Consider the following 24,957-nt stretch of genomic DNA (forward strand, 5'->3'; position numbering starts at 1 on the left):
CGGCCTTACGCAATTTCCAATTGGCCGATGAATCACAGTTCACCCTGTCCCCGCGCGACAGACCCTATTCCGAGCAACCTTCGCGCACTTGTGCGAATCGAATCCCTCTCGCAGGCCATAAAGAAACCCGAAAGAACAAAAAAACAGACATGACCCGCAGTTGCAGCTTTTTAATTAATCATGTAACTATGTTTTTCCATATATTTTCAATGGTTTTTCTTGTGGCACTGTTGGGAGGCCTTTCATTTTTCGGCGGTTTCGCATCAGAGTGTCGCGACTCGCGAGTGACCTTGTTGCTGCCACAAAGGAGAAGCTTCTGCCACGTTTGCTGTCATCGCCTCTGGTCTGGGCCTGCATTTGAATGGCTACTGGGCCCAGCACGCTCAATTAGCCTTGTCCGGACCGGACAGCCTCTCAAGGCCTCCCACACATAAATCATAATCACATTAGGCCCGGACAGCACTCCTCTCCTCTCGCCGCTCCGCCGAGGCTTGCAGATACGTCCGCTTCCCCGTGGTTAATTGCAAAAATAGATATAAGAAAAGCGTACACAAATTATATAAAACGAGAAACAATTATTAATGGCAAAAGTCGAGCTGGCATTACGCATTACGATTTCTGAGCCGAGAGTCGAGAGTCGAGAGCTGGCTAACGAGGCGGCACAAAACGCCACCAAATTGAGTGTCCGTGCAGCTGTCCGCCCGCCCCGTCCGTCCATCTGTCCGCCCGCCCCGTCCGTCCATCTGTCCGTCCGTCCGTCCGTCCGTCCGTCCGTTTGTCTGTAATTGATAAACTGGCCAAAATGAACTGTGTGCAGCGTCTGTCTTTCTGTCTCTCTGATGGACTGGCGTCGGCTTATTTTACCACAAAAGTTTATTAAACAAAAATGTGTATGTTCACTTCGGTGGAATGAAAATTGCGTTTTATAATCGCATATTTATTTGGTTTTTTGTGTAACTTTAATTACGCGCTAATAGGTTCAATGTTTTCGCTTCAAAGTGTTGCCAAGAACTGCCCGAAGACCGAAAGATCGAAAGACCGATTAAATGTCGTCGTCGCAAGGTTATGCAATCCGCGAAGGCATACTAAATCAGCCTCTGGACATGGCTGATCAGAGCAGATCAAATTATGACAGCATCAGTTCAGCGTTTATCTCCCTAGCTTTTGAAACAATCCAAAATGATTGATGTGCGGGCAGGAAACCTGCGATCGAACGCTAATCCATTAGCTAGAGGCGATCGTTGAGTGTCTCTCAATTAAGATTTATCCCAGGCAGGCAGGGAGCTAATAGATCCATAAATGCTGCCCAAGAAACATAGATATCCTTGCTACTGGATATGGATCGTGGCATCTCCACATTAACTCTATCCTGGCAAAGGCTGACGAGGGTATTCGAGGCTTCGGCCTGCCAGTCTCATTGTGTTTCTGGCTTCTAAGTCTCACATTTGCTCACATTTTGGCCAGAGCAGATCAAAGCAGAAGGAAGCCGGCCAATGGGCCCTGGTGCTTCGGGTTGGCCGGGTTGGGTTGCTTAATTTCTGCTTGGCTGTTATTATTGTTACGTGGCTGGCTTGGTCTGGCCTGGGAGCCCACTCGCAGAGTTCTTTAATGCGGTCATAAAACTCGTGGTCCGTGTAGGAAGTGGATAGGCAGTCGCTGGTTGGTCGCTGGGTCTGGTCGCTGCTTGCGATAATTCGAAATTGGGGCCCGAGATTGCGGATTATTGAATAGTAAAATACGAGGCTGGGCGACCATTAAAACTAATTGGCGAGGACTGTACTATATGAATATGAATCGGTCTTTGAATGGCTCCCGACGTGTGGTGTTTGGCGGATGGTTGGATGGTTGGATGGACAAGGTAAACAATGAATATGTCTATGTCCCACACCTAACACACATCAAGTGGCGGACCCTTGACAAGGTCAAGTGAATTGATTTGGAGTGGCAGGTCCAAAACGATCCAAGTTTCGTTTTAATGATGTGCCAGATTCGGGCTCCTACACGGCATCGGCATCGGCATCGGCATCATTTACACGACAACTCTTGAGATGTTGTCGAGTCTCGGATCGGATCGGATCGGATTGGCTGCCCTTTTATGGGAGAACGGGCCATTGGCGCGAACTTGCCTGTCATCTGCTACAAATCAGCTGTCATAAGCCAGCTAGCTTTTAGTTTTGGTTGCTTTTACAATCACTTTCAAAGCCCCCAAACAAGCGCCAAGCAATTTCTGATAATGATCATTGCAACTCCAACAAAGAGGCGAGGAGGATGAACAGGCAGCAGCACCATTCGAGGCAGAAGTCGCCTCCGATTGCCGATTGAGAAATTCACAATTAAAAGTTGAGCCGCAGACAGCGCCGTTCACCTCACCTGTTGAGAGGTGGCCAAGTCATTAGAATGTACATCGCTTTAATCTGCATTCAGTATCTTTTCATTGAAACAGCGTTACTTTTTGTCTTGCATTCGCAGGTGGTGCGCGCGGCCGATGCGAAGCAGAGCGGCTATGCCGCCGAGGCGCTGGCCGACATAACGCAGCTCTTTGGCCATCTGCATGGCCTTCTCCAGATGTCCGAGCTGAGGCTCATCCAGGGGCTGCGAGAGCCCAGCGTGCCGGCCCAAACGGAGCTGAAGAGAGCCATGGATATGCTGAACGGCTACGAGGCTGTGATCGCGGTAAGAGAATGCCTTTATTTATGAATGATTTACGCAACTTCTTCTGGCATTGCAGCGTCTGCAGCAGTTGCTGCAAAATGAAGTGCCGAAGGATATGTGGCTCAAGGAGCTGTTGCGTCTGACCTACGAGCATCTGGAGAAAATTCCCAGCAACGTGAAAGTGAGCAAGGTGGACGGCAATCCCTATCGGTATGTATATAGATGCATATATTCAGTGGCAAAGTGGCAGCAACGATTATTCAACTCTTGTGCTTATTTTCAGCTTGCCCAGCAAAAATGTGTTTTTCCAAAAGGTCGAAAAGTGGGCCCAAATGATCGAGAAGCATTTCGAGTGCGACTACATAGACCCCCGGATTTTGGTGCTCTTCCAGACCGAGTTCGAGCGCCAGAGCAGCCTCAGCGTGTCCAGCGAGAATGGCGAGAACTCGTTCTGCCGCAGCTCGAGAAGCGGCAAGGAGGATATGTGCCAGCAGCAGGAAGCTATTCGCAGACGGATGCGGGATCAGAATAAGAATCCCAAAAGCCAGAGCCAGGAGCAGAACCAAAAGCGTCAGTTCAAGATTGATTTCGGAGTAGCCCAGCCAAGGTTCAATTCGAGTGCAGAGGTGGCCGAGAAAATCCACAGACAGCCACAGGATGAAGAACTTGAGCGAACCTTCTCGGCAATGGACATCAGTACGAATCAAATCGAAGCGATGGGGGGGAATCTACCACGCCCCGCCGACTGGTTCAAGTCCGATACCCTGGTGAGTGTTCTTTCCATCAAATCGCCAGAGGACTTTTACGTTCTGGGCATCGATGCGGCCGAGGAATTGCGCCGGGAGATAGACTCGTATGTGCCGACGCTCTCCTCCAAGCCCACTACCATTGTGGTGGGCCAGCACTACATTGCCTACCAAGAGGGCCAGGATTTCCTACACCGCGCCCTTGTCCGCCAGAAAGTGACGAATATACCCGACACCTACGATGTCTTTCTGCCCGACATCGGCCTAAATATCAATGTGCACAGCAGAGAGTAAGTGAATTCCATGCATACTCGTATATCGCATCATCCATGCTCTTGAAATGTTGCGAATTCTTGCAGCTTCCGTGAACTTCCCTACCGTTTGACCCTGTTTCCATATGTGGCGGTCCACTGCAGCCTGAGCGACCTGAAGCCCAGGAATTGCGAATGGGATGCTCAGGCCAGTGCCCACTTCAAGATGGTCATGAAGAAGTAAGTGATAATTATGCAACTGATTCAGAGACACTGAGCCAACGTCCTTGCAGCCGTCCCGCACATTTGGTCGTGAAGCGCCAGGGTGGCACGCAGCAACGGCACGAAGTGGACCTGATCACCAAGTCCAACATTTCTGTGCGCGAATCCTTTTTGTACTCTGGACTGGCGTGTACTCGTGGCGGCGCTGCAATGGACCTGGAGATATTGGTGGCCCCCAAGGACCAACGCATCCCCAAGGCTAAGCACCAAATCGGGGACGTGCTGATCATACAAATGCTCCAGGTGCGTCATCCCCAAGAGTTCTATGTGATGCGCCACAACTGTGAGAGTGAGCGCTCCGAATTGGACGACTTGATGAAAACCACCATGGACAGAATGGAACTCGCAGATTTGGAGACCATCTTAGTGGGGCGTTTGGAAATGGCCTGCGCAATGCAATTGGAGAACCGTTGGGTGCGCGTTTGCATCGTGAATTTGCTGAAAGATGGTGAGTGCTATCAAAGTTGGGGGTATGATAACGTGCTTCATTTAACGTTTCGAACTCTAGGGTACGTGATGGTGCGACTCGTGGACTTTGGATCCACCCAGAAGGTATACTGGGATCAGCTGTTCGCGCTGCCCAAGCAATTCATGAAAAGAGAACTATGCATCAAGTGCTGTCTGGCCGATGTGGAGACACTGCAAGCGAACGAATACCTGTGGACGCCGGACGCAATCGCCTCGTTCAAGCAGCTGACCTCGAATCCGAAGATGCAAATGGAGGTGATCAGCGTGCACGAGGATATGCACCATGTGGCGTTGGGCATCGTTCAATCCGATTCCGAGCCCCTTAGCGTTGGTGTCCTAATGGTGTCCCTGGGACACTGCGCTTCGAATGGTGAAAGCAGCAGGAAGACAGACCCCTTTAAAGTGACTAAAATGCGCCTCGATATGGACACCCGCAACTTCATGGATCTGCAGAAGGAGAATGCTATCGGGCCATCGTCACCGTTTCAGCCAGACAAGTATCACAAAAAGCAAGTGCACGTTGAAGTATTGTACGTGCGCCATCCACACGAATTCTACGTGACTCTGCCCAGCTTCAAGGACTCGATACAGAAGCTCCAGGAGGCTGTGCAGGAAGACGCTGCCGATAGGTACCGGAATAGCCCCATCAAGTTCGACTGGAAGGAGGGCGATATGTGCTATGTGAAGGCGCGGGCACAGGGCGATCTGACAGAACTCTGGCACCGAGGCGTGGTGATGCGCATCATTCCACGGACCAATGAACTCACTTTGCCAAAATACGAGGTACAACTGCGCGATCTGGGCGAGCTGGTCCGGGATGTGGAGAATGTGAGGCTGGCTTCGATTTCCGAGGAACAGAAACTCATCGCTGGCAGTGCCCAGCGTTGCCAGCTTCATGGCATTCGACCTCAGAACGACCAGTGGACGGATGACAACATTGATTTCTTCAAGGACCAGCTGCAGGCCTACGATCGGCTATACACGGTTAGCCAAGGTCGGCATGGACAGACGCTAAGCGTCGTCTTGTATGGTTCGCACACGGTTATTAGCGGGCCCTTTATTCCGTCGCGAACCAGGTATGTCAATGTCAACGAGACACTAGTCCTCGCCAGAATGGCAAATAAGGATCCCGAGCAGGACTGTAAGGATGACAAAGACCTGATGCTGGATGCTGATGCTGATGATGATGGAATCACACATTCTGCGGAAACAGACGCGTCCAGTGAGGAGCTGGAAGACCAGTCGTTGGTCGATGAAATCGAATATTTAGAGACTGTTGAGCAAAAATTGCAAAAAATCAAGTTGGCCTTTGAGCACTGCCAGGGTATGCCACCTATGGAGCTTCTCAATGATCTGGGCATGTCCACACCCACCACAGGACAGGTGGTGCCGCCCCCGGGCTGGATGACGTCACGCCCATGCAACAAATACATTTTCGCAGGCTTTGTCACGAGCGTGAACTACGACTGTGCCCCCTATATGACCCTTGCCACAGATAAACCCTTCATGAAGTACATGCGCGACCTGCTGGAGATATACTTCGCACCGATGAAGGAGCGTCGCGGCCCCAACACGATCACCTATGCGGCGGGACAGCCGGTGCTGGTCACCTATCATATGGACAACTTCCTGTATCGTGGCATTGTGCAGAGTCCCAAGAACGACGATGGAGAGTATGCAGTGTACTTCGTGGACTACGGGAACATTGAGTTGGCGACGGCGGAGGAGCTGTTGCCATACGCTCCATTTCCCAATCTGAATGCACTCTGCTGGCTGGTGACGATTCACGGCGTGCGGCCCAAGCGCGGAAGATACACCATTGTGGAGATGGACACCGTGCATAAGAGCCTCGTCATGAAAATGTGCTGTGTGAGCGTAAAAGAACACCATGGACCAAATAAGATACCGTCCTGTGAAATAAAAGTGGATTCCTTGGATATAGCCACCATAATGGTGGAAAGCGGAATGGCGGTGCCGGTCGACACACAGATAGAAAAAAAAGCCATTTCAATACCTCGGGCGACTTTGGATGAGTTTAAGGTCTTCGAGGAGCTGAAGACCTTGGCATCAGGTGGTCCAAAAAAGGGGTTGAACGACAAAACCAATTCAACGATCCAGTCCCCACCGGTTAAGAAGAAGTATAATGCAAAACAGATCAATGGCCAGTTCTTCCAGTTCGATCAGGACGTTGACTGCCGACAAGCGGCAAAAGAGCTTAGCCCAATCAGCATTGGGACACATCTCGATAACTTCGATGTGGAAGATGGCATGAACATAAACCCATTACGCCCCCAAGATACCGACAGCAGTGTGTCAACGGACTCTGGGTCCGCCGAAATTGACGTCTATGAGAATAAGGATGACGACATGCAAAGCTGCCTTATCGAAGACATCGGTGTGGATGAAGACAATGAAAATGAAGACATTGCGGATGAGGATGACGACAATGAAAATGAAGACATTGTGGTTGAGGATGACGGCAATGAAAATGAAAATTCAAATGAAAAAATGGTCGTCGAGGATGACGAATATGAAAATGAAGAAATTGTCGTTGAGGATGACGGCAAGGAAAATGAAAACATTGTCTATGAAGATGACGACAAGGAAAGACGGACTGTGGCCGACAAAAATGCTGATCAGGTGAAGCCAGACTTTGCTGTTGCCAAGGGTCAGTTGGCTCGCCGCATTGAGCTGCGCCATAAGGTATTTATATCCCCTAATTAGAGAGGAGCCCATATTTATAATGCTTTTACTCTTTTTCCCCAAGGAAATGATGGACAACGCAGGATTCGCTCCACTGGACACATCCACAGTTCGGTCCATCTATGGCGGGATGGGCGCCTTCAAATCCCGCATTCTGCCGTCTGGCGTCAAAGAGTTCCATTGTTCTATCGACAGCCTAATCTCAGCTACAGAAATTCAAATTTCGCCATGTCTCTGTGAGTTTACAAAACGCGATATTAGCCTGATCCAGGAAACAAGCGCCTTGATAAATAAGGCAGCGCCACTTCATCCGAAGCCGGATGCTTTGTGTCTGGCCCGTTACTCCAAAGATGAGCTATGGTACCGTGCGACTGTCAAGGAAGTTCATAAGACCACTAAACAAGCTACCGTATACTACATTGATTTTCATGACACCGAAACGGTGTCCTATGCAGACCTGAAGGGGATTCCCAAGGAACTGTTTATGTTTCCGTTGCGTTCATGCCGCGTTAAGCTGCACGGGATTAAGAGGAACAAGAAATTCGGAGACAAGACCGTTTATCAGGCCCTGCAAGCTTGCCTCTCTAAGTATACGACTGTCTACGCTAGAGTTCATTACCCCTCGAACTACCATGCCAGCAAGGGCGAAAATACCGAAGCAGTTTTTGACTCATCCAGCGACTCTATTAGGGATGGTCACAAGCTGATCGAAGTCGATCTCTACAAGGATAGGCACTCGAAGAAGCGACTGTATGAACCACTCATTGAAAATTGGATGCTCCTGAAAAAGTGAAAATAATCCAAAACATAAATTCAAAACTTCCAATTCTCTACAGCATTTTGAAAATGCGACTTTACTTAATTTTAATGGTTACATACATAAAGGAATATGTATCGCAGCCTTTAGTTTCAACATTTTCTCATTATATTAGACATACAAGCATACAAAGTTTTCGTTATATTACATTGCTAATCGGATTTGGATCAAACGAATAAAAGGGTACAACTTTGTGCTCTATCTCCAAAACCTAACTACACAATTCACAATTTTCTAACACATTTTGAATATTCGCCTTCATTTAAATTTTATGAGTACATCAACGAATATGTATCACAATATTAATTTTATTTGTTCTCAACTCATTATCAAGTTAATAAAGTCACCTAATGTTATTACACTAACAAAATAATCTAACAGGAGTGTGGATACCAAATTTGGTTGCACTAGCCTTAATAGTCTCTGAGATGATTTTCGTTCTTTGCGGGGGCGGAAGGGGGTGTGGCGAAATTTTTAAACAAACTTGTCAAGGTCCGATATCACAGGAGCGTGGATACCAAATTTGGTTGCTCTAGCTTTTATAGTCTCTGAGATCTAGGAACTCACTTGTAGCAATAGGCTGAGCCGACCATGAACCGTGTGTGTTAGAGAGAGACAGAGCGAGAGAAAATGAAATTGTTTTCATCATTCTATAATAATTATACGATCTGGTTTAGATTCTGCATTCTAGAAGATATAGTCCTACGATTCTGCGTTTTCTATTTTCTCGTATCTTGGAAATTGTGGATGTTTTCCTTTGTGTTCTGCCTTCGACTGGACCATTCAGTTTGACCAAAACTAACAATAGGATGTGTTTTTAGTTTAAACGACTAGACTAGGATCTGCTGGCAGGGATTGGATGTGATATGGGGTGCCTCTATTTATGCATTTACTTAGAAAAAGAAAACCCAATGCCGTTCCCCTCCGAACAAAAGTAATTAGAAATTTTAGTTTTATCCATGTCCCTTAGCCAAAATATAATTAAAGGAAAATAAAAACGAAAATACGACAAAAGGCAAAAAGTTTGTGACGAAGCCAACAACACGCGGTGTTCCCAAGCGGTCCCCCATCTAAGTACTAACCGCGCCCGACGCTGCTTAATTTCGGTGATCGGACGAGAACCGATGTATTCAGCGTAGTATGGTCGTTGGCGAAAGCCTGGGAGCTGAACGTTGGTTTTCCTTTGCGTTCTGCCTGTATTTATGCATTTATTAAGAAAAAGAAAGCCAAATGCCGTTCCCCATCGAACAATAGTAATTAGAAATTTTAGTTTTATCCATGTCCCTTAGCCAAAATTTAATTAAAAGAAAATAAAAACGAAAAAAGAAAAATGAAAAACGAAACCAAAATACGACAAAAGGCAAAAAAAAAGTTGGTGACGAAGCCAACAACACGCGGTGTTCCCAAGCGGTCCCCCATCTAAGTACTAACCGCGCCCGACGCTGCTTAATTTCGGTGATCGGACGAGAACCGATGTATTCAGCGTAGTATGGTCGTTGGCGAAAGCCTGGGAGCTGAACGTTGGTTTTCCTTTGTGTTCTGCCCTCGACTGGAGCATTCGGTTTGACCAAAACTAACAATAGGATGTGTTTTTAGTTCAAACGACTAGACTAGGATCTGCTGGCAGGGAATGGATGTGATATGGGATGCCTGTATTTATGCATTTACTTAAAAAAAGAAAACCCAATGCCGTTCCCCTTCGAACAAAAGTAATATTAATTTTAATTTTATCCATGTCCCTTAGCCAAAATATAATTAAAGGAAAATAAAAACGAAAAATGAAACGAAAATACGACAAAAGGCAAAAAGTTGGTGCCGAAGCCAACAACACGCGGTGTTCCCAAGCGGTCCCCCATCTAAGTACTAACCGCGCCCGACGCTGCTTAATTTCGGTGATCGGACGAGAACCGATGTATTCAGCGTAGTATGGTCGTTGGCGAAAGCCCGAGAGCTGAACGTTGGTTTTCCTTTGTGTTCTGCCCTCGACTGGAGCATTCGGTTTGACCAAAACTAACAATAGGATGTGTTTTTAGTTCAAACGACTAGACTAGGATCTGCTGGTAGGGATTGGAAGTGATATGGGAGGCCTGTATGTCCTTGACAAAGGTAGTCCAGTTTAACATGATTTCTAGTTATTTCCAAAGGACTTCCATGTCTGTGGTATTTTTAAAGGCTTGTTCTGCGGAGACACTCACCTCTGTTGGTTTTTGATAAATACAAGCATTAATGCGATATAATAAAACATGTAGGCGGTTCATTGTTTTGTAATTATCCATAAATTGAATTTATTTCCTCCATAGAATGGGATTCTTTCCATTAGTTCTCATTGAAATTTGTATGTAATTTGTAAATATTTTAAAATTGTTTGGTTTTCATTTTTTTGTATTTTTTTTTCTTCGTTATCATTATGGATGCATGGATGCATATATTATTATGAAATTTCATTTAGACTTAATGTTTTGTTCACTTAATGCTAGAAATTTTAACTAATTGATGCTTTAAACCATTGAAACAATCCATTAAAATAGCCTAGAGAAGTTGCAACTACTATAAATCAAGAATATTCTACGTACATCGAAATTGTTTATCCAATATGACAGTTGTGTTCGCTTACGTTCGATTGCTGGCAGAGAGTAGTAGTCTCTTCAATTAGAAAAATACAAATTATATAACAAGTTGTTAGATGGGATTCGTTTTCTGTGTATTGTATGTATTGTATGTCCTTCGCTTAGAATGTGCTCAAGTTTGGATAACTCGAAAGTTGTAGAACCAATTGTGGCTAACTTAAATTAACTATGTGTGGGGCTTCGCCTCCCGCATACCCATAGATACATACATAAATGAATAAACCTATTGTGAACTAAATTACAGAAACTAAAGGGTTTTTCCGGCATCATAAGTAATTGATGTATACTTATATGTATATTGCACTGACCTAGGTATGCCATATTTCACTAAAATGTGTTTAAACTAAACGGGATTAAAGCAGGCAAAACGATTCCGCGATTCACGTGCCCCACCTGTCGCACGTCGGCGGGGAATATGGAAGATGGGGTCTGGGATGGGAAAGAAAAAACACTTTACATTTAGCTAAGTTCTTAAACCACATCCAAAATGTACGATTAGCAAAATGTTGTTATTGTGATAATTGTTTGTTTCGTTTCGATTCGTTTCGTTTGTCTGTCTGTCTGTCTTGTATTTAAAACACGACATTTTTGTTGTCTGACATTATCAAGAATTGGCATTCGCATATGTAAACTAAATATATATATATAGTTCGATAAGTAATACTAATTTGTTGTTGTTGTGGTTTTGTTTTGCTTTTGTATCAGCAGAGACACACACACACGTAGTACACACAGAGAAGAGTCATGAACAACTACCTAGTTAATGATTATATTAGACGTTAGTTGGATTATTATTCATTTAGACCTCCACGGTGAAGGGATCACGCGAGTGATGGATTTTCAGATGCTTGTTGTGATTGGTCTTGGTGGTGGAGCTCTTGCCGCATATGGTGCAAGTGAAGGGTCGCTCGCCGGTGTGCATGCGCCGGTGCTCGATCAGATAGTAGTGCCGATGGAATGACTTGTCGCACTGGTCGCAGGTGAACTTCTTGGTGCCGTGGTGCTCGCGTCGGTGCCGCATGTAGTTGTACTTTCGTATGAACTTGCAGCCGCAGTACTCGCAGGTGTACGGCTTGATCTGCTTGTGTGCGTTGATGTGGTTCTTAAAGTCCAGCTCTCGCACAAACGCCTTTGGGCAGTACTCGCACTTGAACGGTTTCGCCGTCCGATTGGCGTGCACCCACGAGTGTATCTTGAGATTCCATTTGGTGGAGAAGCTCTTGTTGCAGATGGCGCAGTCGTACTGCGGATCAGTCGAGTGCGTGGCCATGTGCGCCTTGATCGAGGTCTTGGCAAAGATCTGCTTGCACATGGGGCACTCCATCGGCTCGGCGTAGTCAAACTTATCCGAGTGAGCCAGCCGTATGTGGCGGCGCAGCGAGTTGGCGTGCACGAATCGATCGCAGCAGTACGGGCAGCACTTCGGCTTCACGTCGTGCGTCTCCTTGTGCCAGAGAAAGCGCGCCTTCGACGGCAGCACCTCGCCGCAGTGACACACGTACTCCTTCTTGCGCACCATCACCTTTGTGTGACGCTTGCGGTGCTGCGTCAAATTCGAGTACCGCTTAAACTTTTTGCCTGTCAATCAAGGAAAGTTTTATTAGGAAACAATTCTAGGGGCTACGGCTGTGCCGGTGGTGGGACTCACCGCATATCTTGCACTTGAGCGGCGTCTGGCCCGTGTGCATCCGCATGTGCTCCACGAGGGCGCTGCGCACGACAAACTTCTTGTCGCAGACATAGCAGCCGAACTCCTTCCAGCCCAAGTGGCGCTTCAGATGCAGGGAGAAGTTCTTCCACCTATAGAATTTCTTGCCACAGGTGAAGCACTCGGCGGGATGCTCCGTGAGATGCGCATCGTATAGCTTAACGGAGGGGAAGTCGGTGCGGCACACATAGCACAGGAAGATGGACTTCTCCATCGCCTTCTGCTCCAGCTCGTTGAGGTTGTTGCGCTCCTGTCCCAGCTTGGACTCGTTGTAGGAAATAAGCATTCGATATAGGGCCGCCAATTTGGCGGCCGGCGTGGTCATCGCCAATGGCGGGAGGGTCATTTTGTGGTCCAGCTGGCTGGGCGGCTTGATATCACCATCCGCATCCGCATCGCCATCGCCAATGCCCAGCAGCTCGGCATCCTTGACATCGGTCAGTAGCTCGGGGCTGGTCTCGATCTGCTCCACATCCGGCCTGTCCTGGCACTGCTCCTGCTTGATCTTGACAATGCCATCTTTGGAGTCCTCATGCATGGCTTCATCGCCGCCGTTGCCCACGCCCACGCCCGCGTGCATGAGCAGCTGCTGGTGCTGTTGCTGCTGGGACGGGGGTGGCGGTAGCATCGGGGCGCTAATCTGCGGCTGCGTGCAAATCAGACGTCGATTCTGACGCACATAGTTGTGCTCGCCAATCATGTGCGCATTCCGGTCCTTGAGCTTCTCGAAGATGGCCTCGCAATGCGGACACTTGTAGAGCTTGCGACGCTGCGGCTTGCGCTGCGCCAAAGCGGCCGAAGCTGCCGCCTCCGCCGCCTCAGCGGCAGCCCTGGACGTTGAAGCGATTGGTGGACCAGCCAGCAATGCCGAAGACGCTGAGGAAGTAGTGGCTGCCGGCTGCTCATCAATTAGATGACTCTTTCTGGAGCTGGATGAGGCCTCCTCGTCGACAGCATTAAAATCGAATCTGCAAAAGAGTTTCAACAGCATGATGTACTCTGGTTCACTCCGGATTTGTTCCGCATTTACCGCTTGTGCTCCCGCTGCTGGCCGCTGAGATCCTGCACCGGATAGTAGTCCTGCCGCCAGTCGGGGTTGTAGCCGCCAGTAAACTGATTCCTAAAGTATCGCTGTGATATGTCGCCGTACACCTAAAACAATTATTCACGAGAAACATATGGAGGATTGAAAAGGATCAGCAAGGATCATCACTTACCGACTGACTCCACGAGTTCTCGATGTCGCAGTTGCTCTCCTGCTCTGAGATTTCGCCCTTGGCGGGCATTTTTTCATCGGTGCGTATGTTGAGGCCCCCCACGAGGCTGCTCTCCGTGGCCGCCCCAGCGAACGATGAGGATGTTGTCGATGTGGAGGCGGATGCCGATGGCAGATTGCTGCTGCTGCTCAGCTGCTCCCGTTTGCACGCGTCCAGATCCAGATACTTGACATCGCCATCGACGGCCACACTGCAGCAATCGACGGCAGCCAACGCGGCATTGAAGTTGGTGGGCTGGGCCCCTTCATGATTCTGGTTTTGGCTGGAGGAGGAGGCTCCCGCTCCCGCTCCCGTGCCCGATGCCGCTGCTGCTGCGGCGGCGGCGGCGGCGGCTACTGCAGACTCATGCTGTGGATCGTGGTCTTGGTCTAGCTGATACCAGGACTGAAGCGACTGCGTCTTGGCCACACGAAAAGTGGCATTCATCGAGTCGTGATCCATCGCCGAGGAATTGCTGGAAGAGGAGGCCAAGGTGGCTGCATTCGTGGCATCGCTGACTCCGTGCTGCGTCTGTTGCTGCTGCTGTTGTTGTCGAAGGGCGAAGGGCGTGAAGTAGGCGCAGTTGGCGGACGTCGTGGCCGTGCTCGTGGTCTGCTGGTATAGGAAATTGAAGTCGTTAATGGATGCGGCCGCTGCGGGCGGCTGGAGCGACAGCGGCAGCGACGGATGAACCTGCGCCACGGATGAGGCGTAGGAGGACGAGGAGGATATCACAATTTCGTCCACCTCCAGATTGTTGTCCGGCAGAATGTACTCCTCGCCCGGCTTGGCTTGGCCCGGCTTCTGGCCCGTGCTGCTGTGCGCTGTGCTGCTGGCAAACACGGAGCCCGCTGAGGGGAAGCCCGAATTGGCATTCACCACAAAGGTGGTGCTGGAGGCGGTGCCTGCGAGCGTCGCCGGCTGCTTCGAATTGGCAAACTCCAGCAGCACGCGAGCATCGTCGTCGTTCACCGTCGAGTGCTTCCGTGTGGTCAGATGCTTCTCGAGGATGCTGCTCGACGGCATCTCCGTGATCTCGCTCTTGATGTGGACCAGCTCCGTGGCGGATTTTGATATGGATAGGGAGTTGCAGGTGGATGTTGATGTTGAGGGCAGCAGCGGATCCGCGCTCGAGGAAGATGGGGTGTCAGTCTTTTGTTTTGTTGTCGCCGCCGCCGTCGTCGTCGTTGCCGTGGCCTTTGGTTTGATGACTAATTTCTTGGGTCCACGAAGCTGGGCAGGAGTCGAGAACCGCTGAGGTAGCAGCGTCGTTGGCTCGACCTCGACCTTCATGGGCGGCGGCTGGGTGAAGTCCTCCGTGGCCGCCGACATGCCGCTGGCCATGCGGATGACGCTGGTGGTGCCATGTGCTCCGCCACAGCTCTGCTCCAGGCTGGGCTTGTGATCCAGCAGCAGCATGGGATCCGTCGCATCCGAATGCGCCGAATTGTCGTACTCATCTATGGGCTCCTCCTTTTCGACCTTGACCAGTGGTATGGGCGCCACGGCGGCAAACGGGCGAGAGGTGCCGATGCGGCTGGAGGCCACGATGTTGCCCATCAGATCGAGGTACTCGTTCATGTTGAGCGGCACGTCGCTGAGCACTGTGATGCGGTTCTTCTTGGACTTGGCGTTCGAGTTCGAATTGGAGTTCGAGGTGGAGTTCGAATGGCCGTCTGCTAGGGTGGACGCGGAGGCCACTGCGGCGGCCGCCGCGGCACTGCTCGTGGAGGGGGCCGTGCACAGAGGGGGTAACGCCACCGCCTGGACCTCCACCTTCGTATCGGATTCGGACTCGGAGTCGCTCTCGCAGCCGCTGCTGATGCTCATGAACTCCTCGTCCGAGTGATGTTGCCGGGGGCTCTTCTTTGAGGGTCGCTTGGGCTTTGTCTTGCGCGACTTCTTCGTTGTTTTGGTCAAGTTCCGGCAGCGGCTGTTCTCGTCCCGCTCATCGTCCCCATCCTCCACATGTTCGTGCTCGTCCTGCAGGGCCGTCTCGTTCTCCTCCTCCTCCTCTTCATCGTCATCGTCGTCGTCGTCGTCCTCGTCGTCGTCGTGTATGTGGAGCACACTTGGAGGCGACTGGTAAATGCGCTCGATCACGGAGAACTCCCCGTCCTCCTTCTCGACGCACTCCACAATGTGCTTGGGCGTCTCCTGGACAATGAAGTCCCCGTTCTCCCGCTCCAGATAATGGGCCACCGGCGACTCCGCGTAGCGCAGCACCGAGGCGGCCGATGCGGACGAGGGCGAGGAGCTGGCCACAGCCGCCGCAGCATTGAGCAATGCCCCGAAGGGAGAGTTGGTCTGGCGGCTCGTTCGACCAGCCGTCGATATGGCGGGCAGGGAGGAAGAGCTGCAGCTTCCCACACTCGATCCGTAGGTCTGCAAGGTCACCGGCTGCTGTTGCTGTCTGGTGGCACCCGTTGTTAGGGCCACTGGCATCGAGGACTGCTGTGCCTGCTGCTGCTGCTGTTGTTGCGGATGGTGATGATGCTGTTGGTGCTGCCCGTGCGCCTGCGGTGGCAGCGGCGGTGGTGGGGGATTCAGGAATACTTCCGTGTGTGCTTTGCCGCTATGCTTTCCTCCAGCGGCTGCTGTTGTGGTCGTCGGTGGTGCCAGGGTAACGTTATGATGAACGGTCACATGTTGCTGTTGCTGCTGCTGCTGTTGCTGGTGTTGCTGGTGCTGCTGCTTGTTTTGGTTGTGCTGAGATCGTATTTGACTGATGGCGGCTCCATAGGCGGGAGGAGGTTTCTGGTGCGGTTGTGCTCCTGTCTGCTGCTGTTGCTGCTGCTGCTGCGTGAAGAGCTGCAATAAAAGAGGAAACTTTGTGAGCGAAATCCAGGATTTGGTTTGCCAAATGCAAACCCTTTGCATCTGATGAAATGAATTTCAGGGGCAACAGTTTATGGCCTTGGCACTCACCTGCAGCGGCGGAGGGGGCGGCAGCGTGGTGGCGTAGGTAAACTTCAGGCCAGGATGCTGTTGCTGCTGATGGGCAAAGTGGGTCTGCTGCTGCTGCTGCTGATGGCTGCTGGCGAGGAAGTGCTGCTGTGGCACCTGCGGTATCACCAAAGTGGCGGTGGCGGTGGCTGTGGCGGTGGTGGCACCACGCCCAAAGCTCGTCTGCTGTTGTGGTTGTTGCTGCTGCTGCTGCTGTTGATTAGTGTAGCGATAGTCCGTGGTGACCAGCGGTGGCTGGTACAGTGCGGCCATTGCGCTGTTTGTGGTGGGTGCGGATGTGTTGTTGGCTCGCGCCTCAGTCGTGGGCGGTGCGCATTTCAGTGCTTTCATCGGTGGATTGCTCAATTTGCTGCTGCTGCTGCTGTTCGCTGTGGCAGCAACAACGGAGGAGGAGGAGGAGGAGTGGGAGGGGGAAGTTAGTGAGGAGGAGAGGGGCGGCGGCGCATTAGAGGCTATCGATGAGCTGGCGGACACAACAACTGGCTTAACATCAGCCACAGTTGGAGACGACGTCGAGGCGGTGGCGGCGGTGTCGTCGGAGCCACCGGCAGCATCTGCACCACCTCCCGCTGCTGCTGATGAGCCATCGCCCAGCATGGCCGCCGCCAGGGCATTGCCCATGCCAGTGTTGCCCACAATTGTCATCTGCACCAGCGCCTTGATGACCTGCTCCTTCGGATGCGTCTCCAGATGGTCGGAGAGATTCATACCCGCGTGCAGGTACAAAGTGCACACGGGGCACTGCACGCTGTCGACCATGATGGCGGCCTTGGTTGCTTCCTTCTCTCTGGCTGCTAATTCACTCTTGGACTCTCTCTTCGCGCTCTCTCGCACGTTTGATCGCTCTCTGGGATCCCCCTCAGAGTCATAAAACAGTGTGTCCTGCTTGCGTGTTAGCCATCTTGCTCAATCTTTAGGGTCCGTCCGCGGGCGAGTCGGTCGAGCTGTGAAAAGAAATTGAAATGTGAGTGCCAATCCATACAGTGATCCCAGCCCAAGCCCCAGCCCCAGCCCCAGCACCAGCACCAGCTGTTGTCGGATATCTGGGGCCTCCGGTAAGCTGATACCCGAAGAATGCAAAGCTGCCGCCCGGGGAATGCGAGAAGCGTAATCTGCGTGCGCGTGATTAAGCGTAAGCCACCGAATGTTGATCTCAGGCTGGCTGCGGAGATGATTCCCACGCCACAGGAGCTATGCCGAGCTTGCAGAAATCACAAGAAATAGAGATCTCAGATAATGCCGAATCTAGGAATATCCTATAAGCCGACGCTCTGCCATGTGTCAATCCGTTTCCATGGAACCCAATCAGTCTGCTGCCCAGAGCCCACCCTTCTATCGCATATATATTACACATTCTGTCGAGTGGAGAGAAGGGTCTGTGGGGCCACACAAATTCTTTATAAATAAATGAGTGTTCGATGGCGAATCTATGCTTTAGAAAATAATAATACAATTTCCCGAATATCGCTTGAATTAGTTGGAAGGTCGGTGAGTCCAGCTATAAAGACCTCTTGCCGAAAAGCAGGCAGTGTGAGCGAGACGAATATATATGCACGCCCTCGTTTGGAGAGCACTCCAATTGGTTGCCACCAGACCAGCTCTCTCGCTCTCTCTGCATGCCGTTTCTGCTATGTTTTTTGACAAAATCGAATGTCATACGGCCATAACTACTCGTAAGTGTCCATTAGGGGTATCTTTGAAGGAGTACCTCCTGTCAATTATCCTTTTAATCACTTGTGAATGCAGGCAGGCACCAGCATAAGTTTTAATGGTTTTTTTTTTTTCATTTTACAAGAAACACATTTTATTTTTGCCCAAGTCTTTAACAGCTGTTTCAACAGGCTTTTGAACTGAACAGCTGTTCGAAAACTAATCAGAACGAAATCTGTGTCGTTGTAGCCGTTTAAAAAGCTTTCAGCTTCATTATTAGTGGGTGTTACTAATACATTTTAGGCAGATTCTTTTGGGGTGACAGTCAGCCAAGAAAACAAATCCCGGAATCAGAAAATTACAGAAAATACTATAAAATGGAAATCTCTCCAAGCAGGACAACGCATCAGTGATCAGGTATCAGGTTTTTGCATACATTCCCTACTATCGCGTTGACGTAAAATTATGTTCCGATTTCCCTGAGGAAATGGAGAGATAATCCTCAGAAATCATGGGAAATATTTACATATACGTAAATCGAATGCAAGAGTTTTGGAGTTTGAAATTTTTGAGTATTCGTTCGCCACTCCATTCCGAGGATATGAGACACCAGGTCGCATTCGATGAGAGGAGCAGAGAGGAGGTGCAAGGGCTGCCATGCGCAAGCTGGACGCGAGGCACAAATGGTCGACTGGAATGCCAACCAGAGATGTGGCCGACAACTTATGGAACAGCTTTTTGCTCAATGAACGGCGGCAGCGATGAGCAGAGGCAGAGGCAGCAGCAACAACAACAACAGCGACGACATCGACCCTGCCTGACGGTGACGATTTTTTACGGACCCCGTATGGCTGTCGTTCTTGCTGCACAAGAGCTGGGAACTTTTCCTTTTATTTATAATATTTGTTCGTTTTCCTGTGCATTGTTTTTTGAGAACTGGGTTTTGGACTGGATTCTGGTTCTGGTTCTGCAAGGGTTGCTGTTGCTGGCCACGGCTAATGCTGGGAGGAGGAAGGAGCACCAGAGGACGCCAAGGGCTGCACACATACCCGCATAGACAGCGGCAAATAAATGTCTACGTCTGTTGCTATTGATTTTTCCTTCGCAAAGGTTACACACACTTTAAAAAACAAAACGGCAGCAAAAAGTGCGTAAGAGTATCCCCAGCCTGGACTCCGGAACAGGCTACCGGGGGCACTTAATTAATGATGAATGCACACTTGAAACGAATTCAACAAAGAGAGCCGAGCCGAGACAAGCAGAGCAGTGCAGAGGCGTCTGCTGCTGCCTGGGGTTTGTCGACGAACCTTTTTCCGCTGGGTGCAGTTGCTGTTGTATGTGTGTGTGTTCTCTGGTGTGTGTGTGTGTTTGTATGTGTCTGTCTGTGATCTTGCCAGTGGCTTAATGTCTTTTTTTTTGCTTTGCTTTAATTTTCCACACGCGCAGAACGCGTTTCACTGCGTTTTTTTTTTTATTATGATTGCACACACACACTCGTAGGCACGCACCAAATGTAGACACAATTTGGAAAATACATATTTCCGCTTTATTCCACGATGTCTGTTCACTTTTCGTTGCATTGATTTTGTCGAGCTAATGGTATGGGAATTGGACGGTCTGTTATGTACCCAGGAACTACTCAAGAGGAAAAAAACTACTACGAAAACGAGAACTAATTGCTGCTATATCGATCGTAACACAGAGAGAGAGAGAGAGAGTGTGTGGAGAGAAGAGCAAGTTTTTCTCAGAGAGAAAGAGAGAGAGCTGGGTATCCTTGAAAAGTTATGCACCTGCAGCTGCTCCTAGGGGAGGAGGAGTTTATTCCTTGTTCTGCCTGCCTGGTCGTCGCCGTCGCCTCGTTCAATGACACAGAAATCTTTCTTCTCGTCTTCTGCTTTGTGCGCTCCTTCTCCAATATACAACAGAGCTTTTATATATGCTTCGAATGCGAGTGCGAGGCCATCGCTGCGTTTATCTCCATATTTGTGTGTGTGTGTGTGTGTGTGCGTGCGTGTGTGTGGGGGTTTGTGTGTGCGTATGGGCCTCGGCTACACACAAAGTAAAATTTTCAGGCCCGTTTTCTACTCAGTTCTGTTTAGATTCTCAACGAGCCTTTATGGAATACCGATAAACGGCTCAATCAGCTACGTTTAGGTGTTCGATACAAGCATATTTGTTCACTTTTCACTATTAAATAGTCGTCCAATTCGTTTTCACCTTGCGACAAGAAAAATTACAACACCAGCGTTGGATATCGATGTATCGATATCATATATCGGGTCTAAATGCATAAATATACTAAGATAAAACATCGATAAGACTAACAACTTTTTTCTTAATAAAAAGGTTTTCATTTAATAATTATTCGAATTAGTTTATAATTTGTTCTATAAAAACTTTGATTTGACAACTTTGACGTTTGAAAACATCGATATAACTAGTATTTGTTTATTAAAGCCGTATGCCTCTTCGACTTTAAATTCAATCATGGGTTCGAATAATACACCAACATTATTTCGTATTTTTGTTCAAAAAAGCCGCCATGCAGCTTAATTTTGAACTATTTTTTACGATGTTGAACTTTAAGCTTTAATTTGAATAAATAAGTTTTCATTTTAGTTTGAATAAATCATACTTCCGGGATAATAAAATCTTTTCTGGGAAATATTCATTCAAAAAGTTTTTAATTTTCAAAGTTAACTTGTATCAAATAAATTATTATTATTGTCTATCTGATTTATCCACTAATTTTAATAATTAATAAATAAAAAAAACTGTTCTGTTACGTTTTTCTTAAGAAAAATTGTTTTTGTATAGAAATTTATGGTATTTCGGTATATTTCTGAGAGCTGAGAATATACTGCATCGCGAAAGAAAAGAAGAAGAAATTAGCTGCAAAGGGGGAAATTTTTTTTTAATTCAACGATTTGTTAATTTAATTCTTGTGTGAGGCGTAAATCATCCAACGAAACCATGGCGGACAAACTGCAGGAACAGAGCATAATGGACAAGTCCATGCGCTCAGTATTCGTGGGGAACATCCCATACGAGGCCACGGAAGAGAAGCTCAAGGAAATTTTCAGCGAAGTCGGCCCGGTTTTGTCACTCAAGTAAGCCGCGAATCCATATAATGTGCGTCTTCATATATAGTATTAATGCCCTGCCATTACAGACTCGTGTTTGATCGGGAGAGCGGAAAGCCCAAGGGGTTCGGCTTTTGCGAGTACAAGGATCAGGAGACCGCCCTAAGCGCCATGCGCAACCTCAATGGCTACGAGATCGGGGGACGGACGTTGCGTGTGGACAACGCCTGTACGGAAAAGTCGCGAATGGAGATGCAGCAGCTGCTGCAAGGGCCCCAAGTGGAGAATCCGTACGGGGAGCCCTGCGAGCCCGAGGACGCACCAGAGCTGATTACGAAGACGGTTGCTTCGTTGCCGCCAGAGCAGATGTACGAGCTAATGAAGCAGATGAAGCTCTGCATTGTCAGCAATCCATCCGAGGCTCGCCAAATGCTTATGCTGAACCCCCAACTGGCGTACGCCCTGCTCCAGGCAATGGTGGTGATGCGTATCGTGGACCCGCAGCAGGCGCTGGGCATGCTCTTCAAGGCTAACCAGATGCCGCCCGTGCTGGGCGGCAGTGCCCACCCGAATGCGCCGAGTAGCATGTCCATGGCTCAACAGCAGCAGCAACAGCAGATTCCACAGCAACAACCGACACAGCCTGGTCCCGTGAGTGGTCCCGGACCAATGCAGCCGATGCCGGTGCCCGGCCCGAACTTCAACAATGTACACTCCAACGACATTGATCTGCGTATGGGTCCCAGCGGGCCCATGCCCATGGATCCTCGCATGATGGCCCGCAACTTGGACCAGGATATGCGCCAGGTGATGCCGAATCCGGTGCCCCCACCACTAATGGACCCCCGGACTCGCGCCCAAATGCCTGCTCAGCAGCAGGGACCTGCTCCGGCGCCGGCTCCGTATCCAAGCGATCCGCGCCAACGCCCCATGGATCCGCGGCTGCGAGCCGGACCCGTGCAGCCGCCACAGCAAGTGGCGCCCCAGGTGCCGCCGCCAACACAGCAGCAGCAAACCGCAGCCCAGCAGCTACAGAGTCGTCTGGGCGCCCATGGGGTCTTGCCCTCGGACGCTTCCGACCAGGACAAGGCCGCACTAATCATGCAGGTGCTGCAGCTGTCCGACGAGCAGATTGCCCAGCTGCCATCGGAGCAGCGGGCCAGCATCCTGATGCTCAAGGAACAGATTGCTAAGAGCACTCAGCGTTAATCGCCGCCGAATATCCTCTATACATGTTTTATTTTGACTGGAAACCGAATAAAAAGAGCATTCGCACATTAAAACGTTTATTATTTTAGGAATGGGAACGTGACAGTCCGGGATTCTTGGATCAGTGGGCTGAGACCAGGGTCTGGTGGAGCTTATGCACTGTTGTGTTGAGCATTTGGCGCAGAATATCGTCTTCCGCACAATGAACAGCCTAGAGGGGAGGCAGAAATAATTAAGTGTTTCGAGGACGCCATTTGCTAGGCACTCACCAGGGTCTCCAGATTAATCTCCGCCCGCTTCCCACTCACAGTCACTGGGAGCAGATCCCCCTTGAACATCTTTGGTACACAGCTGTCGCCGAATGTATCTTGCAGCGTCTCAATGAGGCATTCCCGGAAGCGAGAGCTCTCCGACTTGGTTTGCTTGGTGGTGCCTTTGAGGCTGGTGCCGCCCAGCTCGGATTGCATGATGCAGGCGAGAACCGCGTCGGCGTAGACATCGTTGACATGCGTTGCCTGCCACTCCATGACAATGATCTTCTGCTCGACGGTCAACTCAATGCAGTTGAAGACGCGCAGCTTGCGTTCTGGCTCAACCACCTCCACACAGCCCGCTCCAATGCGATCCAGCAGAAGCTCCAGGGTGCCCAGAGAGCTGGTCCAGGGTATCGACTGGCGCTGCGTCACCACCGACATGCTCATGTCCGTGTACTCTGTGAATTTTCGTTAATAAACTATATGGGGCGGAAAATAGTCACTTCAATACTTACTGCCGAGATCGGAGGGGGCCAGAAGATGATACTTGAAGTCGCGCTTCACCAGCACGCCGGATAGCTTGCTGCCAACCTCGGGGTTCTTGGCCGCCAGATTGCCCATCACCTTGGCTGTCTTCTCGCCCCGGAAATACAGATCGACGGCATGTGTGTTGCGGGGATTGTAGAACTTGATGTCGGTGCTGGCATCGGCCTCGTACTCGCGCTGCAGGGCCAGCTTCAGGCGGGACATTTCGTTCTGTTCCCCGTGGACGAGGACCACATGGGTGGGCCGCAGCAGGCGTATGAATTCGCTGGTCTGCTGGTAGTCCGTGTGCGCCGAGAAGGAGATGTAGTCGACGGACATGTTGAGGGGCAGCTTCTGGCCCGAGAGCGTGGTAATCTCCTCCGGCTCCGAGAGAATGGTCTTCGCCAGAGTGCCCTCCACACAGTAGCCGGCAATGATGACGCCGTTCTTGGGGTCTGTGCACCAGCTCTCGAATAGCTCGCGCGACAGCCCCGACTGCATCATGCCGGGCGATGCCATGATTACACAGGGCCCAATGTCCTCGAAGTGATCGATGCCCTTCAGGTTGGAGATGTGTCGAAAGACAAAGGGATTGTTGACGGCTATCTGCCGCCTGATTCGGTCATTCATGGCGTTTATATACGTTTGGTAGACGGCCATGCACTTTTTGGCCAGCGACGAGGCGTAGTAGATGGGTATCTCGTGCAGTTCGGGATTCTGCGACCAGAACTCGTCCAAAATCAATAACAACTCCTGGGCTCGGCCCAGGGCGAACACGGGAATCAGGCAGCGACCTCCTTGCAGAACGGTCTTCTGAACCAGCGATGTGAAACGATTCTCGCGGTCTTCGCGCTTCTCGTGGATGTGCGTGCCGTAGGTGGACTCGGTGATAAGAACATCGGGCTTCATGGGCGGCACCTCTGCGGCCATCAAGTGGCGATCCTCTTGCCGTGAGAAGTCGCCAGTGTATAGGATTTTGATGCCCGCAATTTCAATCATAAACATCGCGGCCCCCAGCACATGGCCAGCATTGTAGGCGCAAAAACGGACGCCCATGACATCGCGCTCCTCGTGAAAATTAATTGTCTCGATTTTCTCCATCGAAGCCTCCAGGTCGGCTTCTGTGTAGAGCATCTGCTCCGTGGATATGTTGCTGATTTTAATGTAATCCGAGAGCATCCATCGGTAAATGGCCTTGGTGGCGTGCGTCATGAAGCAACGTCCTTTGAAACTGGTCTTCATCAGGAACCAGGGCAGGGCCCCACAGTGATCCAAATGGAAGCTGCAATTCAGAGGAGGTGTTAAAGTAAATCCCAATTAAAAATCTTGCCGCACTGATACGCACTGTGAAATGAAGAGTAGGTCGATCTCGTCCGCCTCTATTAAGTCCACGTAGGGCAGCGCATCCATGCCGGATAGCCCGGGGTGTATACCGCAGTCGAGCATGATCTTCTTTCCCTTGAACTCCAGCATGATGCACGAACGTCCCACTTCTTGACCGGCGCCACTGAAAAGAATGCATTTCTGTTAGCTTAGTTTTTCCATATCCATGGCATGATCTCGCTTCTGCTTACAGCGGTTTGATTTGCAGCAGATCGCTCTCCTCGTCCGGCACGCGGACATCGTTCGTGGTCTGAGACATTGTTTTTTTATAATATAATTAAATTTCACAAATAGCCGGGAAAAGCAGGAGATGAAAGCAGATCAGTGTGACTGACCCTCAGAAATATACCGAAACTAAGTCAACAAAATTTCAAAG

General features: G+C 49.9%; 4 protein-coding genes and 3 non-coding genes across 7 annotated transcripts in view; 2 read left to right on the forward strand and 5 right to left on the reverse strand.

Moving 5' to 3' along the window:
• Nucleotides 1–8,236, forward strand: part of LOC6588598 — a 70,063-nt gene extending 61,827 nt beyond the window's left edge. Inside the window, exons 4-10 of the mRNA XM_026987039.1 lie at nucleotides 2,470–2,673; nucleotides 2,729–2,862; nucleotides 2,936–3,688; nucleotides 3,758–3,889; nucleotides 3,943–4,379; nucleotides 4,440–7,102; nucleotides 7,167–8,236. Coding sequence (XP_026842840.1) covers nucleotides 2,470–2,673; nucleotides 2,729–2,862; nucleotides 2,936–3,688; nucleotides 3,758–3,889; nucleotides 3,943–4,379; nucleotides 4,440–7,102; nucleotides 7,167–7,895 — 5,052 coding nt within the window. The 3' untranslated portion in view covers nucleotides 7,896–8,236. The remainder of the gene's footprint in view (nucleotides 1–2,469; nucleotides 2,674–2,728; nucleotides 2,863–2,935; nucleotides 3,689–3,757; nucleotides 3,890–3,942; nucleotides 4,380–4,439; nucleotides 7,103–7,166) is intronic.
• A 716-nt stretch (nucleotides 8,237–8,952) lies between these two features.
• On the reverse strand, nucleotides 8,953–9,071 carry LOC6587290. Its single transcript, XR_047833.1, has one exon. It is a non-coding gene; the product is annotated as a 5S ribosomal RNA (ribosomal RNA).
• A 230-nt stretch (nucleotides 9,072–9,301) lies between these two features.
• Nucleotides 9,302–9,420, reverse strand: LOC6587283. The gene has a single exon (XR_047834.1). It is a non-coding gene; the product is annotated as a 5S ribosomal RNA (ribosomal RNA).
• A 318-nt stretch (nucleotides 9,421–9,738) lies between these two features.
• Nucleotides 9,739–9,857, reverse strand: LOC6587291. The gene has a single exon (XR_047835.1). It is a non-coding gene; the product is annotated as a 5S ribosomal RNA (ribosomal RNA).
• Nucleotides 9,858–11,227: 1,370 nt separating this feature from the next.
• LOC6587300 lies at nucleotides 11,228–20,291 on the reverse strand. Its single transcript, XM_026984573.1, has 6 exons — nucleotides 19,918–20,291; nucleotides 16,439–17,421; nucleotides 13,472–16,321; nucleotides 13,285–13,406; nucleotides 12,195–13,222; nucleotides 11,228–12,124 (listed from the first exon to the last, which is right to left on the reverse strand). Exons 2-6 carry the CDS (start codon nucleotides 17,234–17,236, stop codon nucleotides 11,346–11,348), a joined length of 5,577 nt encoding a protein of 1,858 aa, XP_026840374.1. The 5' UTR covers nucleotides 17,237–17,421; nucleotides 19,918–20,291; the 3' UTR covers nucleotides 11,228–11,345.
• Nucleotides 20,292–21,035: 744 nt separating this feature from the next.
• Nucleotides 21,036–22,487, forward strand: LOC6587302 (cleavage stimulation factor subunit 2 tau variant). Its single transcript, XM_002013813.2, has 2 exons — nucleotides 21,036–21,237; nucleotides 21,300–22,487. Exons 1-2 carry the CDS (start codon nucleotides 21,101–21,103, stop codon nucleotides 22,417–22,419), a joined length of 1,257 nt encoding a protein of 418 aa, XP_002013849.1. The 5' UTR covers nucleotides 21,036–21,100; the 3' UTR covers nucleotides 22,420–22,487.
• LOC6587287 (cleavage and polyadenylation specificity factor 73) lies at nucleotides 22,484–24,864 on the reverse strand. The gene is made up of 5 exons (XM_002013814.2): nucleotides 24,773–24,864; nucleotides 24,544–24,705; nucleotides 23,189–24,480; nucleotides 22,689–23,131; nucleotides 22,484–22,630 (listed from the first exon to the last, which is right to left on the reverse strand). The coding sequence occupies exons 1-5, from the start codon at nucleotides 24,838–24,840 to the stop codon at nucleotides 22,541–22,543; spliced, it is 2,055 nt and encodes a 684-aa protein (XP_002013850.1). The 5' UTR covers nucleotides 24,841–24,864; the 3' UTR covers nucleotides 22,484–22,540.
• Nucleotides 24,865–24,957: the final 93 nt, after the last annotated feature.

Source organism: Drosophila persimilis, unplaced genomic scaffold, assembly GCF_003286085.1.
Source record: "Drosophila persimilis strain 14011-0111.01,24,50 unplaced genomic scaffold, DperRS2 tig00000000-arrow-pilon, whole genome shotgun sequence".
Classification (NCBI taxonomy): Eukaryota; Metazoa; Arthropoda; class Insecta; order Diptera; family Drosophilidae; genus Drosophila; species Drosophila persimilis.